The sequence below is a fragment of the Schistocerca serialis genome, chromosome 3 (assembly GCF_023864345.2).
Source record: "Schistocerca serialis cubense isolate TAMUIC-IGC-003099 chromosome 3, iqSchSeri2.2, whole genome shotgun sequence".
NCBI lineage: Eukaryota > Metazoa > Arthropoda > Insecta > Orthoptera > Acrididae > Schistocerca > Schistocerca serialis.
Window position 1 is genome coordinate 238,798,165 of NC_064640.1, and position 18,780 is coordinate 238,816,944.

Consider the following 18,780-nt stretch of genomic DNA (forward strand, 5'->3'; position numbering starts at 1 on the left):
ACTTCACGTTTTACTAATTTGTAATTTTCTGTAATATTCTTGTCTATAAATAGTTGTGGCACTCAATGCTACAAGCAATCGGAGGCTAGCATTAGTTACATAAACTTCATGTAATCAGTATAAGTCTGCAGATGATACTCGGTCAATGAAGGCACAATGTTATTAGTCAGTCAGCAGTGGGCAAACATTCAATCAGTTCAGATACTGTGATCTTAGTTTGTGTCCACTAATCAAACAGTACAGTTATTGTGTCATTCAATCTGTATTTAGCCAGCGTAATTTAAACTTACAAAGTCAATTATCTGTGTAGCCACATGAAAAACTCTGTTAAACTACTTTTTAACTGTGTGAAGTGATGACCTGTGGTATATTAAGTGTTGAAATTACTAAATATAAGCTGATCATAGTCAGCTTAAAGCAATAAATGCAACAATGGTATTTGACTGTGTTGTGATAATAAATCATTATTTATTTTGAACAGACATGTTAATTAGCTAATGAAGATTTTAGAGGGTGAATTTCCCTGAGACTAAAGAGGCACATTATCAGGTTGATAACATAACACGATCATCCATACTATCATTTTCTTCTTACACTCTTAATTATTTGGAGCTGCATAGTTGCACAGCACTTGCTTGGTTCAGAATCATCTAACAGAACTATTTAATCTATTCTGTTAATTGTAAATATGATTCATATTAAAGCAGCAGTATTTTTAGTACGTCTTAAATATTCACTTCAGGTCTTCTATTTATGATTGACACACTTACACACTATATCATTGATTTTTTGGGTTATATAACCCCATCTTCAGATGGCCATAAGGATTTCTGAGGATGGAAGTACATAATTTCAAAATCAAACACCTAATGCAGATATAAATATCGTGAATGAAGACTGCTGAATGGAACAAACTTACTACAGCTGAATGCCTAAAAGATACTTCTTAGAAGCTCAAGCAGTTACCAGTCACTAAATAATTCTGTATTAATTTTGGAATGGAATGGTTTTGCACAGGAGCTGTCTTCCTAGGGGCACCTTAACAATTCACTAGATAGAATAGAGTACTACATGCATAAGATTCAAATTATGTTATTGGGAAAGAATTTTGAATTCGCAAAACAGTCCGTGATGATGTTGGGCATCCCTCTCTTTTTTTATCTTCATCACTGTTTTATAATGCCTGGGCCAGTCAGTGGCGTAATGTAGTATTTTTGTGCCAAGTTCATTGGATAATCACAGACTTGTCAGAAAAAGCATTCACACAACATTGTAGCTACAAAATACATGACACTCAATACAGGCACATAATAATTTGTATGTTACACTATCATTTTAAACTGTTAAAATATATTTGTATTTAATGAAGTGTTACTAAATTGAAAGTGATATATTCTCTGTGCAAGTATGTATGTGAGCACTACATATGTCTGTGGGTGTAACACTGACAGTCAATATCTAGTACTGTAACTAATTTCCATGAAATGTGATGAAGGCTGTATATTGTTTACACCTGTGTACCTCTTTAGAATTCTTGCTAAGTTGTCGTATATCCATAATTTTCTGTAAACAATGAAATATATAGCAGAAAAAATATGGTAATTTACCATGTAGTGGAAACTAGCCAACAAATTGCAAGATACAGCTTCAGTAAAAATAATTTTCTTGCCTTGTTTAATCTTTAATTGCATCCCAGATTCTTGAAATGGGGCAGTTGATTTTTAAATATGATTCTACATACTTTTTCCTGTTACATCATCCAGTCTCGTGGAAAAAAATCAGCTGAGCACTGTCCCCTTGATACCTGCCTCTTTAGTAGAGATTGCTAACGCATGTTTGTGCAGAAGTGTTGGATATCGAGCTAGCAGGTTCAAATCCTGACAATGAAAAAATGCCCTGTAGAACTTGGCCAGCAAAATGAGAAGAAGTGATAGTAAAATTCCTGTTACATCTCTGCAGTTTCCCATAGAGTGTGAACATGTGACAGTGTTGACAGTAATTCATCCATCCATTGGGGACAGTAAACTGGATGGTCTGCTGGGTGCTTGTTGAGATTATTAGGATATGTGGTGGCACCACATTTTACCATCTCCATTTTCGCATCGTCATCACTGGAAGCAACAAACATGACACACTACATTTCAGTTCAGTACAGTACAGTACAGTACAGTACAGCACAGCATACTACACTACACTACACAAGACAAGTACTTGGCACGAGCACATGCATGAAATAGTTAAATTTAAGTTACGTTACCCACACGCCGCATAAATTGTATCAACTATCAAGCCTTACACCAAGGATACTACTCAAGTAATTATATAAACATTGTAATTGTAACATATTATTGTGTCTCATTGCATTATTTAGATTACAAACTTTTATAATACTAGTAACAAAAATTTATAGTGTTGCTAATATATGGTAATATTTAATGGTTATTGTACTTTAAAATTTTTGCATTTCAGACTCTGAAGGACAACTGCAACCCTGTTTATGATGAAACATTTGAATACCTTATCTCTCAGGCTGACATGCGAAATAGGCAACTAGAGGTTTCTGTTGTTACTCGAAAAGGATTCTTGCAGCAGAGTCCTACCATGGGCCAGGTAAATACATTCTGCAGTATTTTTACACTTTTCAAAAACACAGTTGTGCTCCTACAGTTGGCAGTATCATTTGTTCCTTGGTAGTAGATTACTTATAAGTGTGAAGGGAAGTATATTTGTGATCAGATTCACTTCGTACCAACAGCTGCCAAGAAACAGATGTGAAAAACATTGGATGAATCTTGTATCTTTTCAGTAGGGGATACACACTTTTCTGTACCATTGCTAGTATGTGTTCTCCAGTGTTGCACCTCATTGACGATATAGCCCACCATGATTTCCTCTCCTGTGCCAACCTCTTCTTCTCGTAGTAGCACTTGCGCCCAACATCCCCAGGTATTAGTGGGATATATTCCAATTTGTTTCCCCCCCCCCCCCCCCCCCCCCATAGTTTTTACCCTCTGCACGTCTTGTATTTGCTTGGCACCGGCAGCACTAATTCGGATTACTTGGCTTGTCGTCGGCCGTTCGTGACATTATCGGGAGATTAAGTTCTCAACCCTCTTCCCCCTACTTCCATGAAATGTAAAAGATATACATATGTAAATAAATACAAAATTTGTTTGTTTCATATGTTTGTTTATTTGCATTGTCTTTGGTACTTAGTATTTCTCTTTCATATAATATGCAGCAAAACAGTCTCCAAGATGTTACACAACTCCACAAGACTTACACATTAAGTTTGTTGTTGTTCTTTTTTGTTTTTGGAACATACAAGGCAGTTTCTCCGTTTTTGTTTATTTTTTTCGGAAATAAGTATTAGTTGGTGTTGGTTTATGTGACCGGAAAGTCTGCCAACCAGAACGTGATGAGACATACGTGATGTAGTGGCAACCTCCAAGTTTTGTTCAGAAGCAGGTACATGGTCTTTTATCCACGAAGCAGACACTTTCAATAAAAAATTGTGAAATCAGAGGCTCTTGTGTTCTATATTGAAATATTGACATGTACGGAATGCATTAAATAATGTGCAATGATAAAGGTATATGCAAATTTTTTTTTGACCATTTTATCGTTTTTCTGTATATAGGGTAATAACTCAAATATTGGTCTGCCCGATCCAATCCGTTCATGTATTTGTTTCAGGTTTTTTTATTGTATAATTAGTTTTTCTACATTTTCTGTGAGTGCCAGTCAAAGTGGGATTATGTATTGTAGAGATCATTCATATCATTTTAATTTTCGAAGGTCTCCATATCTGTGCGAATATGTCACCTTTCCGTTAATGACAAGCTTCAAACACATTAACTCTTGCGCACTTTAATTTTCCCGGAAATCCTCTATTTTGCCATATCGTTCCACAAACTCGAATTTTATTTTCAAGTAACTTCGTGCAAGTTCTGCACTGTAATAATAATTATCCATGTAGAGGTTATGCCACTTTCCATAAGAAGGTGTCAATAGTTCAATCACTGTTTTTGCTAAAGGCTGTCCAGCGCCGGAATATATCTTGAATGAGGAAATGTATCCCTTACTCAAATCACATAGCATCCGAAAGATTGTGCCATATTTCGTAATTTTCAACGGATGGTAAACTTTAAAATTTAACCGTCCATGCCGCGGTATCATTCCTTCATCAGTTGAGATGTTTTGACTTAGATTAAAAGTTTCTTTAAACTTTTTGGAAAATAATCAATTATGAATTGCATTTTGTAAAGCCTGTCGGCATTGACCAAGTCATCCAGAATGTCAGACAAAACATCCACGTATTCATCATAAATAATCGTATCGTCTGCTACGATGAAGGGGCACAAGTACTTATATAAACAAAACAACATGTTGACGTGTGTAACTTATTGTTACCTAAACAAAACACCAACAGAATGCAAAAGATACTGAGTGATACTATGCACATGACACCACTGCGGTGTCGCCGGCCGTTGACCGCTATTTCATGCATGACACCACTGTGGTGTCGCCGGACGGCATAGTGTTAATGTCCACATATTTCTTTCCTCAATGATTTTGCAGAGTACCACCTCATTTATTATCAGTCCACCTACAGCCTTCTATAGCATCACATCTCAAATGCTTCAGTTCTCTTCTTTTCCAGATTTCCCTTGGCAGTGAGTCACTTCCACATAACGCTGTGCACCAAACATACAGTCTCAGAAATTTCTTCCCAAAGTTGAGACCTGTGTTTGACACTAGTAGACATCAAGAAATGAACGTCCTCTCTGCCTCAGCTAGTCTGCTTGCTTTGTCTATCGTGTACAATTTTGCTTCCACTGTAGCAGACTCCTTCAGTTTGTCTATTCTGTGGTCCCCAATTTTTATATCAAGTTTATTGCTAATCTCATTTCTGCTACTCCTCTATACACTTATCTTGCTTTGGTCTGCTCTCAGTTCATATTCTGTGCTCATTAGACTGCTCAGTCCATTCAACTGGTCTTGTAATTCTTCATCATTTCCACTGAGGGTAGTAGTGTCATTCTTACCACTGACATGCTTTCACTCTGTATTTTAATTCCAGTTCTGAAACTTACTTTTCTTTCTGTCATCACTTCTTAAATCTACAGATTGAACAGCAGGATAAAAAGCATTCTCTTACACCTTTTGTGATCCAAGAACTTTGCTCATAGTTTTGCATGCTTACTGCACCCTCTTGGTTGTTGTACATTTTGTATATAATCCAACTTCCCTGTAGATTATAGCAATCTGTCTGAGAATTTCAAACATATTGCACAATTTTACTTTTTTCACTGCTTTTTCTAGATCCACATCTCCTAGGAATATTTCTTGATTTTCCTTAAGTCTTGCCATCATTATCAAGTTTAGTATCAGCATTGCCTATCTTTACCTTTCCTAAAGCTACACTGACCATTGTCTAATATATGCTCAATTTTCTTTTTTATTATTTTGTATGCTGTTCTTGCCAGAACTGTTGTGAATGTTCTCCTGTATATCTGCCCTTGCTGTTTACGGAATTATTACTTTTTCAACTGTCTGATGGTATGTCCCCAGTCTCATAGATTATACACAGCAGCTTGAATAATCATTTGGTTACTACTTCCCTCCAACAATTTTAAAAATTCCAAAGAAATGTTTCCCATCCCTTCCACATTATTTGATTGCACATTTTCCAAGACTCTGACTCTAATGCTGGATTCCTAATGAATCCCCAAATAACTGCCACCCATTTCTTTTTCTACATCGTCAGAAGATAGTTTGTCCCACTCGTAGAGGCCTTCAGCATATTCTTTTTCATCCCTCTGCATTCTCCTTTGTATTTAACAGTGGAATTCTTTTTGGAATCTTATGCTTATTGCTTTTAATTTCACCGAAGATCGTTTTGACTTTTGTAAATGCTGAATCTATCTTTTCGAATGACCATTTCTGTGTTGATCTCCTCACATTTTTGCTGCACTTACCTATTGATTTCATTCTCAAGTAACTTACATTGTTGCTTTTGTATATTTTCCTGGACAGTTTTTAATTTGTTTCTTCTATCAAAAATTGAAGTATTTCTTCTGTTATGCAAGGTTTCTTCACAATTAACTTCCTTGTACTTACATTTGTCTGTCCAATTTATGTGATTGCCCTTGATAGAGATGTCCACTCCTCTTCAACTGAACTGCCTGCTGTGGCACTCATTATCACAGTATTTACAACCACAGATAACTTCAGACATGCATTTTCAATCTCAATAATTCAGTGTCTTGCTTCTTTAGACTTTTGTTCTCCATGGTGATTCTCTTCAATTCCAGTCTACTCTTTATCTTTAATAAATTGTGATCTGAATCTATATCTGCTGTTGTGTGCACATTACAATCCTGTGTATGATTTTGAAATCTCTGTCTCATTGTGATGTAATCCAGCTGGTATCTTCCCATATCTCCATGCTTTCCCCAAGTATACTTCCTCCTCCTGTAATTCTTGAACAGTATATTGCTATTAACTATCCAAAATTTATTACAGAGCACAGACTCTCTCTCACCTGTCTCTTTCTTCTTACCTAGTCTGTATTCTCCTGTAACAAAATAGCAACAGTTGGTATTTTCTGCAACTTAACTAAGGCATTTGATTGCATGAATCACAGGGTTCGCCTAGATAAATTGAAGTTTTGTGGTGTGGATAGTATATCCAACAAATGGATAGTGTCAAATGTAACCAAAAGAAGGCAGAAAGTTCTACTTAGTATTTGAAAGTGTGTAGTTCGGGGACACTATTCTGATTTGGGGGAGGGGGGATATAACATATGAACTTCTACAAGGCTCATTCAGAAGAAATGGTAAACAATGTTCTTAAAAGTACGACTGGTTTTTTGCAAATGATCTCACCCTCAGTTATAAAAATACACAACATATTCAGTTCTGCACCTGTAGGGGTACTACACCAGTGATAAGTGTAATGCATAGTGAGTAAATAATAAATGGGATGGAAACTTGAAAATTGTTAGGTTTCCATATTGATGAGAATTTGAACTGGTAAAGGCATGTTTTGATAATCCTGAAACAACTTAGTTCACCCACAGTCATACTTAAATTCATTGCAAATCTTGGGCTGACATATTTTGCATAGTTTCATTCGATAATGTCAAATAGAATAATGTTCTGGGGTAACCCACCTTTAAGAAGGAAAGTTGGTCTTCATTGCTCAAAAATGTGCTGTAAGAATGGCATGTGGTGCTCACCCACAATCATCTTGTAGACATATTTTTAAGAAGTTGGCCATCCTGACTACTTCTTAACAATATAATTATTCCCTCATGAAGTTTGATGTAATTAATCATCTGCAGTTCTTAAGGAATAATGATGTACATAACTACAATACCAGAAGAAAAAACTGACATTCATTATGCACATTAAGACTGTCTTTAGCACAAAAAGTGGTACACAGTGCTGCAACCAAGAGTTTTGATCGCCAACCAGTGATGTAAAGTATCAGACAGACAGCAAAGCAATATTTGAAAATAAACTGAAAAAGTTTCTCCTTGACAACTCCATCTGTTCTGTAGAAGAATTTGGATTATTTTAATGTGTAAAAGGTGGTATGGATATAAAATGACTCATTCCACATCATATGATTTATCTTCAAAATGATACATGAAACTAACTTAACACAGTCTTCTCTTCTTTCATATAAATTTGATGAAGATTTATAAGCTGTCTGCTCTTCCAGTTTTAGCTGCACCCAAACATGTCCATATGGTACTTCTTTCTTTAAAAAAACTAACATCACCTACCAGAAGGTGTATGACCATTGTTTTCAACAATGAAAATGAAGTTGTTCATATTTAGTGCTTTGAACAGGGGTAAAACAATAACTGGGAAATAAAATGCAAGTCTTTTGGACCAACTGGAGGTAAACATTTTGTAGGTTTCTTTCCAGATATCTGAATATCTTTGTGACAATAATAGGAATAAGACCTTAAGAAAATTCACACAGCTTTTAAAAATTTTGTGAAGACATTGGCTATTTACCAGGCCACAAGAGCTGTAAAAAGCACTGTTACTGTTTACCTCTAGTGGCCATCATAATTTAGCAACAGTTGTGTTACAAGCTAGACAGGCAACATGCTACTCATATCAAAGTTAATTCCCAGATACATCTTGAAAGTATCATTTATTTCAATTGCAGGAATTATTTAAAATTTGTGTACAATATTATCTAAGCAGTTTTTGAAAAGGAGAAGCACTGTATGTTCACATTTTGTATTCTTCAGTACACAGTCCATATTATTAGTATGCACAATGTTTGTGTTTCTGTCACCTTTCTTTCCCCCTTTTTTTTTTTAAAAAAAAAAAAAAAAAAAAAGAGATATTAAGATGTTAAACAAAAATGAACTGTTACAGGTTGTGCTGGATCTGAAGAATATGGATCTAAATGAGGCAAAGACAATGTGGCTTGACTTGTGTCCAGAAACTTCCAGGGAAGCATAAATTCCCTTTTCATCTATGGCCTTTCACTTAAACACTTAATATCGCAGAGATAACCACTGTCAGATTCTAGGAAAATTATCTCAATGAAGGTTTAATCTGCCATAAGCCAAGAAAAAGTGAAAGAAAATGGATCTGTAATTTTCACATGGAGTCTTTAAAGCTTTTTTCAAGTGATGCTGTGCAAACACAAACTTGCAGAAGCAGCATTTTATGTGTAATTATAGGTATTTCTTCAAACAAAAAAATATTTGTGCATTTCTTTTTTACTAATCAAGTACTTAGTAATAGACAAAGCTTTTATAAAAAAAAATACAGTGTGTATTGTGCAATAATATAAAAGTTAAATAGTATAGGAAATGAAGTGTTGCTCTTTGTGTTTCTATGTGTGTAATTTATTGTGTTGTAATCAAAATGACAAAAGCATGACTTATATGAAATGTATGAGCACAGCAAGGATTAATTCAAAGTAATTGGCACTCTGTTATGAAATGTGATTGTTAAGAAGTTATTGCTGTTATGTTTTGTGTTATCCTAATATTTAAATATATTTATTCGTACAGTACTGCATTGACCTTTTATTTTTTAGCCATATAATTTCCTGTATGAATGTACTATGGAACTTCATTTTTCACATTAATACTGTGAAATGAATGTTTTTCCATCCACCTTCCCCCCATCATATCACTTTTAATCAAGAAATACATGACAAAATGATAGCGGCACTGTTATTGTTTTCTACAGGAATATTGGCATACTGCACCAGGCAATGTTGTCCAGTTGCAAGAAATTCATAGCAGCAATTGTAGCAGTCGCTTTGATTATGGAAAGGATAACCAGCACAGTAACCAACAATGTAATTTTGAGAGCTAATAAGGGCAACGAAATTATAGCTCTTGCTCTTGCAAAGAAAAATACCGGAACAAGTACTGAAGCATCTGCTTTTGAGTTCAATGTCCTCAAAAGGAATAGTCACTGTGGTTCTTTTGAGATCCCATAGAGCCATGAAAAAATTCCAGTTGTATAAAGATGTGTGTCAGACCTTTCAGTCAGTTCTTACAGTTAGAAAAACTTCCAAGAATAGGCATAGACACAATGATGAAGTAGCACAAAATTAACTACATTTCTACACTACTACTTAATATTTCAGTTCACGAGATCACATACTGTATTCGTGGCATAAGTGTCAACTTTGGTAGAAAAAGGCTTTAGTGATGACTATATCTGAGTAATTGTTGCTGGTTAATTGGAGAACAATAAAATAAAATAAGTAATTAAAATGCAAGAGCATGCACAGGCTCTGAGCTGTGGGAGAGCGAGGTTAACTCATGTTATTTTCTCAGTGAATGATGAAATAGTTTATTAATTTCACAAAAATGACTCTGGGTACACTTGCTACTAGTAAATATCCATTGTATGCTATGGTTTTCTTCAAACTGATACTTAATTCATACATCTTTGCTTGTTAGGGTTTTCATGACTTCTGCTTGCTTCAGAAATTTTTGAAATCAATACATAATTATTTGTAATCATAAGAAGTCATTTTATTGACATGGTGAACCATGTAGACATGCATAGGCACCCGTAAAGTGCAGTATGATAGATGCTCTCGTTTAGCTCATGGTTTTCCATGCCTGTAATAGTACTTCTCTAGTGATTTTCGTAAATGTCCAGTGTGCAGTTATTCTAGATATTAGTATCTGTGCAGGAAGTTTTTATGTTAAGTGTAGGCTAGATAGTGCAAGTATTTATTTGTAATATACAAGCTGTATGGTTGAGGGGGGGGGGGGGGGGCAGAATACTTTCGTAACCACTTCTCTATACATTGGTCACAAAATCAAAATTATGACTAGTTTCTTAGGAGTGTGTTGGTACTACTTTGGCATGTCACAGATTTGCGATTTGTCATGGCATCGATTCTATAAGTCCATGGCGTGTTAATATAAGTAGATGACATAAATATCCAAGCAATTTCTGTTGATTATTAGGATATTGGGCAGATACACTGAAGGATTTATGTGAAACTTTTGGACAGACAATATGGCATTATCTTGTTTAAATCGGAAGCTGTTTTCCATAAAGATGTTTTAAGTGAGATGAGGTTTCCCTCCCTTTTAGTATTTTAATTGGTACTCGTGCTGCATTTTCTTCTTTCCCACTTGTTGCTACTCAGTCACAGACATTCTATGTGCAGGCCACTACCACTGGCTGTTTCAGCAGCCCACACTAGAATTGCCTCCAGCTCTAGTAAATTGTGCACACAGTGTTGAGGAGATAGGTTAAAGAAAGACAAGCTTCCATTTATGGCATTTGTAGCTTTATACAAAATTTTGACAGTGTTGACTGGAATATACACTTCACAATTCTGAAGGTAGGTGGGATAAAATAAAGGGAGAGAGAAGTTCTTTACAACTTCAACAGAAACCAGGCTGCGGTTTTAAGAGTTGAAGGATATGAAAGAGAAACAGTCCTTGAGAAGGTGGTGAGACAGGATGATGGCCTATCTTTCATGTTATACAATCTGTACTTTGAGCAAGCAGTAAAGGAAACCAATGAGAAATTAGGAAAGGGCATTAAAATTCAAGGAAAATGAACTAAAAATTTGAGGTTTTCTGATGACATTGTAATTTCGTCAGAGATGGCAAAGGACCTGGAAGAGCAGTTGAATAGTATAGTGTCAGGAAAACAGATTATTAGATGAACACCAACAAAACTAAAGACTAACAAAACTAAAACTACAGTAATGGAATATATTCAGGTTAAATCATGTGATGCTGAGGAAATGAGGTTAGTAAATGGTGCACTAAAAGTAGAAGATGGTTTTTGCTATTTGGGCTGCAAAATAACTGCTGATAGCCACAGTAAAGGGGATATATGATGCCAGCTAGTCATGCAATTAAAACAGGTGCGAGGGACAGTAATTCATGAGGGACCCTTCTGAATATCTATTCTGAAAATTACAATTGGATTCATCCTAGGTTTCTAGGGACAAGTAGGTGCTGGCTGGAACTCTGTCTGCTTGTCATTTGGAGGCCTCTATAGACTGCATTTGAGGCTGTTTGCTTGTAGACAGTATGTGACTGCATTGCCTTTTGCATTCAATTCACAATCAGCAAGTGTGAAATCATTGGTTTCTTAATGTGTATGACCTCGTACCAATTGGGGCAAGCAACTAGCACTGTATATCTCCATCTAAGTTACTGTTAATTTTGAAACCTAGATGATTTCTTATTTTTCTGGCAAACCTTCATGATTCGGTCATTACACTGTGAAAATTCAAATGCAGTTGAGTATTGCCAGAAAAAAATGCTGAATTCATAGATGTGTTTTATTTTCCTGAAACAAGTGCTCACTTGTTCTCCATAAAAGCAGCTGCAAATGGAACATAAATAATGAGCTTCCTATGAATTTCAGTGTGGCACCTGCTTTTATCACTACTACTACTACTACTACTACTACTACTACTACTACTACTTCCCCCCCTCCTCCACTTAAGGTCGCTCTGGATGGTTACTTGTAGGTATTTTACTATAGATACTTTTTCCAGCAATCTGTCATCAATAGTGTAGTTGTACAACAATGGTTTTTTTTCCCTAGGTATGCATAATATCTTACAGTTATTAAGTTCAAGGTCAACTGCCAAAGCCTTCACTTCCATTTGTAAATGTGGTTTGGTACTTGGTAAGCTCTTTTTTTTGTATTTTCGATAGCAGTGCGGGATGGTGTCAAATGCCTTCCTGGAGTGAAGGAACATACAACATGTTCCATAATGTTTTAAAGACAGATTTAGCAAGTTTTGTAAAATTGTCTTCCTGAAGTAGGACAGTAAAGTTGGCACCATCCCATAACAGTTCTCGAATAAAGCTAAGACAAATAGTTGTGTTATCAAACAGTTCAGGTGTCACAGAGGAAAAAGAGTTTCATAACAATAAAGTCTCCGAATTGCCGGTAAACAGAGGCATAGAGCCTTACATTACACCACCCTGCATACCACAGCAAAATGGTGTTGCAGGAAGAGAAAACTGCACTAGTGTGGAGTGTGCTCATTCTGTGTGGAATCCTAGTAAATTGCCAAAAGAAGTGTGGCCAGAAGCATTCAATACTGTTACACGCCTTTTGAATTGCACTGGGAAGTCCTCTATTGAAAACAAACTTCCTCATGAACTGTGGTATGGATAACAAGTAGGCAACTTGAATTGCCTGAGAACTTTTGAAACAGAATGTTACATGGCAAGTGAACAAGAATTTTCATTCAAAATGTAACATCAAAGCTGTGCCTGGACATCTGGTTGGGTACATAAATGCAGAGATGTCGTTAGGGTCTGGGTTCCACCTCAGAGGAAGGTTGTACTAAGTCACATCATAAAATATGCAGTCTGCACACAAATGTTTCTAAGTTTGGATGTGCCCATGATGAAACCATCCAACAGAGTCAGTGTAACCAGACTTCCAATGAGAAAAAGGTATCATAAAACATCAGCCATGGCAAGAGAACAGAAGGTTTAAGTGAAGAGGAGGAAGATTTGGATACAACCATAAGTTCTGGAGCAAGTCGAATATTAAGTGATAAATGAAGAACAAACATGAAAGAAAGAAACCAGAATGCATGACCAGTGGAGATTATGTGCACATGGCTGGAACTTGTATCATCAGGAAAAGCTTTGCAGTCCAGCAATAAAAGTCAGTGGCTGGAGGCCATTCATGAAGAATTGAAGTCCCTGGAAAGAGAATAATACCTGGGTGCTTGCTGAGTGTCCCTGTGGTGCACAGATTTGGCAGACACTGTGGGTCTTGTGCAAGAAAACTAGGAAATGGGAAAGTTTGTTTCACCTGTTCATGTGTGGCAAAAGGCAGGAAATCGACCATGAAGAAACATCCAGCCCTGTTACGTATTATTATACTATTCAAACCCTATTGGCAGTGCCTGCTGCAGAGAAAATGGAGCCTGATCAGTTTGATGTCAAAACAGCTTTTCTAAACGGTGTATTCGAGGAAGGTGTGTATGTGAAACAAGCTGAAGGAGTTGAAGATGATACTGGATGTGTATGTTTGCTGAATAAAAGTCTGTATTTTCTTGAACAGGCACTGTGTTGTTGGGACAAACGTTTCACAGACTTCGTGACAAAGGCTGGATTTAAAAACTGATGCTGATCCATGTCTGTTGTACTGTTGAAGCAAGAATAATTGTTTATCTGTTGCAATCTTTGTTGTTAATATTTTAGTTCTGGGCAGCAACAGAGCAGATATTAAGGAGTTAATGAAAACATTGAAGCTGGAGTTTCATACAGTTAGAGTGACTCAACAATTTTTTGAGTCTGAAGATACAGCAGAATGAAGATGGGCCAGCAGCAGTGAACCAAGAGGACTATGCAAGGGAAATTCTAGAAGTATCTGGAGTGGCCAAGTCTGATGGAGTTTCTGTGCCAGTTGGCACATAGGAAGTAATGTCGAAGAAAAGATCACAGCCAAAGTTCCTTATTGCAAGGTGATGAGTTGTCTGATGTGTTTGAATACAGTCGTCTCACGTCCAGACAGGGCTTTCACAGTGAACAAAGCACCTGGAGCCATGGAATATCCTACGGCTCAAGACTGGAATCAAATGAAATGAATTTTTAGATACTTGAAGAATACAATGGATTGTTGAACCATCTACATATACAAAGAGGTTTAAAGGTTAACAGTGATGCTGATTATGCAGATGGCAATGGCAAGAGACATTTAACAACAGATGTCAAAGTCTCAGTTTTGGGACTCCATCATGGACCATTCACTTATGACAGACAGTGGCAATATCCCCTATGGAAGCAGAAATACTCTCAGCAAGTGAAGGGGCAAAGGAATTGGTCTGGCTGGAGGGGTTGCTGTATTAACTGACTGGAACTTCCAAACACATGAAATCACCTAAGTTCTACTTTGACAATGTAAGTACATTGAAGTTGTCCAAAAATCCAATGTTTCTTTGAAAATCAAAGCATATATAAGTTTGTTACTTCTACATCAGTAAGAGATTCTTGAATGCAGACCTTGGATTTGAACACACTGGCAGGACCAACTAGTCAGTTGATGTGCTAACAAAGCCCTTCGAAAGGGTTTGACTTGAGAAAGAATTGAAGTGCAGAAGATTAAATCTATGTAAAATTCTGTTCTCACATTTCATATTTTTCTTTGTAGGAAGTGCTGACATTGAAAATAAAAATACAAAAAGTATTGTCATAGCTTTGTTGTGCAAGTGCAGTGAAATATTTGGACCAGTAAAACTGAAAATGTTTTGGTACAATGTCCTTATGTGCACATTGTAAACCTTTTGCAGTCTATTTTTAATAAATAACCTTAAGGAATACATTGTATATAGTTGGACTCTTAACATAAAATGAGAAACTGAACAAGGCACAGTGGTTTGTAAGCTATAGTTTGTCATATGCGCAAGAGCTTCGTGGACGCCAGGTAGTGCCTGGCAGCATGAATAATTTTGAGTCATTGGAAGAAGAGCTATCATGACATGCACTGATAATCAACCTGGAAGGGTTGGAGTTAGAAAAGTTGTATAGGAATTTCAGTCTTAAAGGTTGTAAGCCATGGCACTGCTGATATAGCTGCACTATGGTGAAAAGTGTCACATTTGTAAGGAAATGACAGGGGAGTAATGTAAAAGTTTTTAGGAATTATTTAATCCTTGTGGACCATTGAAAGTTACACTGATAACATAGCATAGGATTCCCACTGAGAATGAACTGCTGCTGTACAGGAAAGCATACCAACTACCATATCACCTCCAACAGGTGGAGGAAGAATTTATAAATCAACAGCTCTGGGACAGAATAATACAAGAGAGTACCAGCCTGTGGAGTGCACCAGTAGTAATTGTATAAAAAGAATCTCAGATAGGAGTAAGACCTATAGATGCTATTGTGACTATTGGTATTTAAATCAATGTATGGTCATAGATACATGCACAGTGCCTAATATCACAGAATCTTTGGTTAACCTGGGGCAATGCTGTTATTTTACAATCTTGGATACACAAAGTAGGTATCGTCAGTTGTTGGTAGTGCCAAAGGACAGTCATAAGCCCAAGCGTATGGCTCCATATGGTCATTACCACTACCACTAAATGCTATTGGGGTATGCACCAATGATTTTCAAATACCTGTTACATGGAGTATTATGAGCCCTGAAACCAAAACAGTGTATGGTATACTTAGATTCCATTATATTATTTTCTAAGGACACCCAAGAACATGGGATACATTTAGGGATGTGTTTAGTAAACAGCAGTACAATTGACACTTAGTTCAAGAAAGTGCCATTTAATATTGAAGGAAGTTCATTATTAGCACTACGTTGTCATCCAGGAGGATATGCGAATAGTTTTATGCTGATGATGGAGTATTGCATAAACAAACAAAGTGCAGATGACATATAGTTGTGCCAGTGACTATACGTGATGAGGCATTGAGGCAAGCCCACAAGTCTATCTTAGCAGGCCATGGTGGTCACCAAACTACCAACCAATATGTTGGAGAGAATTATTGGTGGAAAATGCACAAGCAGGACATGGAGCAATATGTGGAAAACTGCTGCTGTGTGCACAAAGGGATGAGTGTAATCACCAGCGAATGTCATTGTAGAGATTACCAAAGGCCAACAAAGCATTTCATATGATTGTTATGGATAATCTTGGACCCTTTGCACAGACTCCAGCAGAGAATCAGTTTATTCTGGGTACAATTGATCACTGTTTGTGTCATTTAACTATGATTGCTGTGTCAAATCAGCAAGTGAAGATAGTAACTCCGGCATCGGTCAAGCTGGATTTTGAAATTTGGGGCACTGGAGACTGTGACAAACAACCATGGCACTAATTTTATGTCTGAGGTAATGAAAGATTTTTTCCATTGACTTTTACACTGCATGAGTTTGTTTATGGGCATATAAGACAGTACCACAATGAACATCAGCACTGACTCATCACGTGGAGAACTTCTATGTCAGTCATACACGTAATTTACAAAAATAAGGGTCTGTCCATTGATACCGCACACCTGCAGTCGCACAGTTCCTGCCTCTACTGACCTTCACCTGCAGGCCTATAACAATAGGGCTGCACTCTGCTAAGAGTGTAAGAGAGTAATGGCGTGAGTAAAGACAAGGACTTCTTACTGAAATCATAGTACCTGCTACAACACACTGACAAAGCATCATGCCAGGCTGCCCACCTATGAGCTGCAGCATGCCTGTCCTATTGATGACCTACAAGGTTACCAAACCCAGAAACGCTTTGGCATGTGACATACATGGCACCTGTGATGGCCACCCAGCAACAAACCTGCTCTGGTGCATATAGATACTGGCTGTCCATCCAGGTTGGGCATCAAATCATGAGTTGTAGAGACAGCATCTGCCATAGTGTGGGCTACCGCCATGAGGCCACCGTTGCTTGACTATCGTACTGACAGGCCCACCTGCAAGGGGGTCCAGCCACAGCACTGATGAGCCAAGGGTCAATTTGAAGTCCTCCCAGCCACTGAGCCAATGGGCACCCTCCATTGCCAGATGCCGACAGCCAGACGCAGGTATAGGTGGTTTTACCTGATGCCTTTGCTGCCACACACCATCATTCTCTGCTAGCCACCTTCACCTACAGCCTAGTCCAGCTGAGATACCTCACTGTGAAGGTCATCCAGCACTGCTGGTTGCCCAAAAAAGGTTGCTTTGCTGCTGTGCTGAAGAGGATCTGTGGATGTCTGCAACTTCTTGCTACATCACCTCTACACATTATGCACCATGTTCTGTGAATTCAACACCCACCACCCAATGCTCACAAGATGTGGCTCAAGTTTACCATTGCAAACTGCTGATAAGTATATAAAGGTTTCTGCTGTGAATGAGCCACTTATGACTTATCCTGCCCACCAACCTTGGCCAGAGAACACCTGGACTCAAACAATACCTACTTCTCTAAAATCTGTTCTTCATACTACATCACTTGTTTCGACATTGCTCAGTTCCAAAGTTAGTGTAGAGCATTGGATGTATGACTTAAAACCATGAAAAAAGTTAAAGTCACTGTAAGACACACATAAATAGATTTAGTGTATTATTCAGTTTTCTTGATGATGTCACAGCCATTATCAGTCAGCAGTCAAACTAAAGGAACCTGTTTCTGTTTTCTATGTTGCATGTGCAGTTAGCTGCTTTAGCACTGACAAAATTTTGTTTATTTCATGAATGTAATTATGTTATTCTTAGAACAAAACTGTCAAGATCATCCCAGCAGCACCAGTCACTTCTTTGGATATATTGACTTTTTTCTCTCCTTGAGGTTTCATGGCTCTCAGAGTCTGCATGGTGTTTATCTTCAATTTTGTAACCTGAAAGTCTACAGTTATGTGTCAGTAGTGTTTTGTATCTGTTTTTGCGACTGTGGGTTATTTTCTTTGTGATAGCAGCCCGTGTATGTTTGATTCTGGTTCACTGGTAAGCTTGGTGTATTTATTGCTTGGCAGAGCAGCAAGAGCTACGGTCAACAGCAGTGGTGGCGGTCAGGATGGGATATTTTGTAAGAATCAGCAAGCACAAAGCAGTGTTTGATAAGGTGTATGCTCCAAACTGAAATTTTTAAGGTAGATAAATTCCAAGAAACAAATCTGAGAACATATATTATACAGTAAACAATTGCGTAACATTATTGGCTGACTTTATGGACATGCAGAAAACTAACTGTCCACAAGCCTGCCTTGCAGAGAAATTATTGAGGAAGAAGGCATTTGTGCAATGCTCAGGGTTTGATAAGAAACACAACAATTGGATTACTGTAACATAAAATCTAGTTTTATTACATTATCACACACACTGTGCAAATAATAAACTCTGTTCAGTCCTTTACAAAATCAATAATATCACCACCATCCTGAATAACAATTTTGTAAACAAATAAAATAATTTCTCACCACTTAATACCCATTTTCATTGAACATTGACTGCTATTGTGAACTGATACCTGCGGAAATGCTAGTGACACCACCATTTAGCAAGTAACTCTACAGTCACTGCTTCCCCACTTCAATGTATAAATAATAAAATAGCACCAGTTGGTATTTTCTGCAATCTATCTAAGGCATTTGATTTTGTGAATCAAAGTATTCTGCTAGATAAATTGAAGTTTAATGATACTGATGGTATAGCCAACCAATAGATAATGTCAATTCTAACAAAAAGAACATGGAAAGTTAATTCAATCAATGTTGTCCAGGACTGTCTGGGGAGAAATCATGCAGGGGAACATCGAGGC

The 18,780-nt window shown here is 37.2% G+C and overlaps 1 protein-coding gene across 3 annotated transcripts in view; it reads left to right on the forward strand.

Annotated features, from left to right (window-relative positions):
* Nucleotides 1-9,054, forward strand: part of LOC126469986 (extended synaptotagmin-2-B) — a 182,197-nt gene extending 173,143 nt beyond the window's left edge. For all 3 annotated transcript variants that reach the window (XM_050097431.1, XM_050097433.1, XM_050097432.1), the window contains exons 19-20: nucleotides 2,470-2,610; nucleotides 8,406-9,054. In XM_050097431.1, the coding sequence (XP_049953388.1) occupies nucleotides 2,470-2,610; nucleotides 8,406-8,492 (228 nt within the window). In that variant the 3' untranslated portion in view covers nucleotides 8,493-9,054. The remainder of the gene's footprint in view (nucleotides 1-2,469; nucleotides 2,611-8,405) is intronic.
* Nucleotides 9,055-18,780: the final 9,726 nt, after the last annotated feature.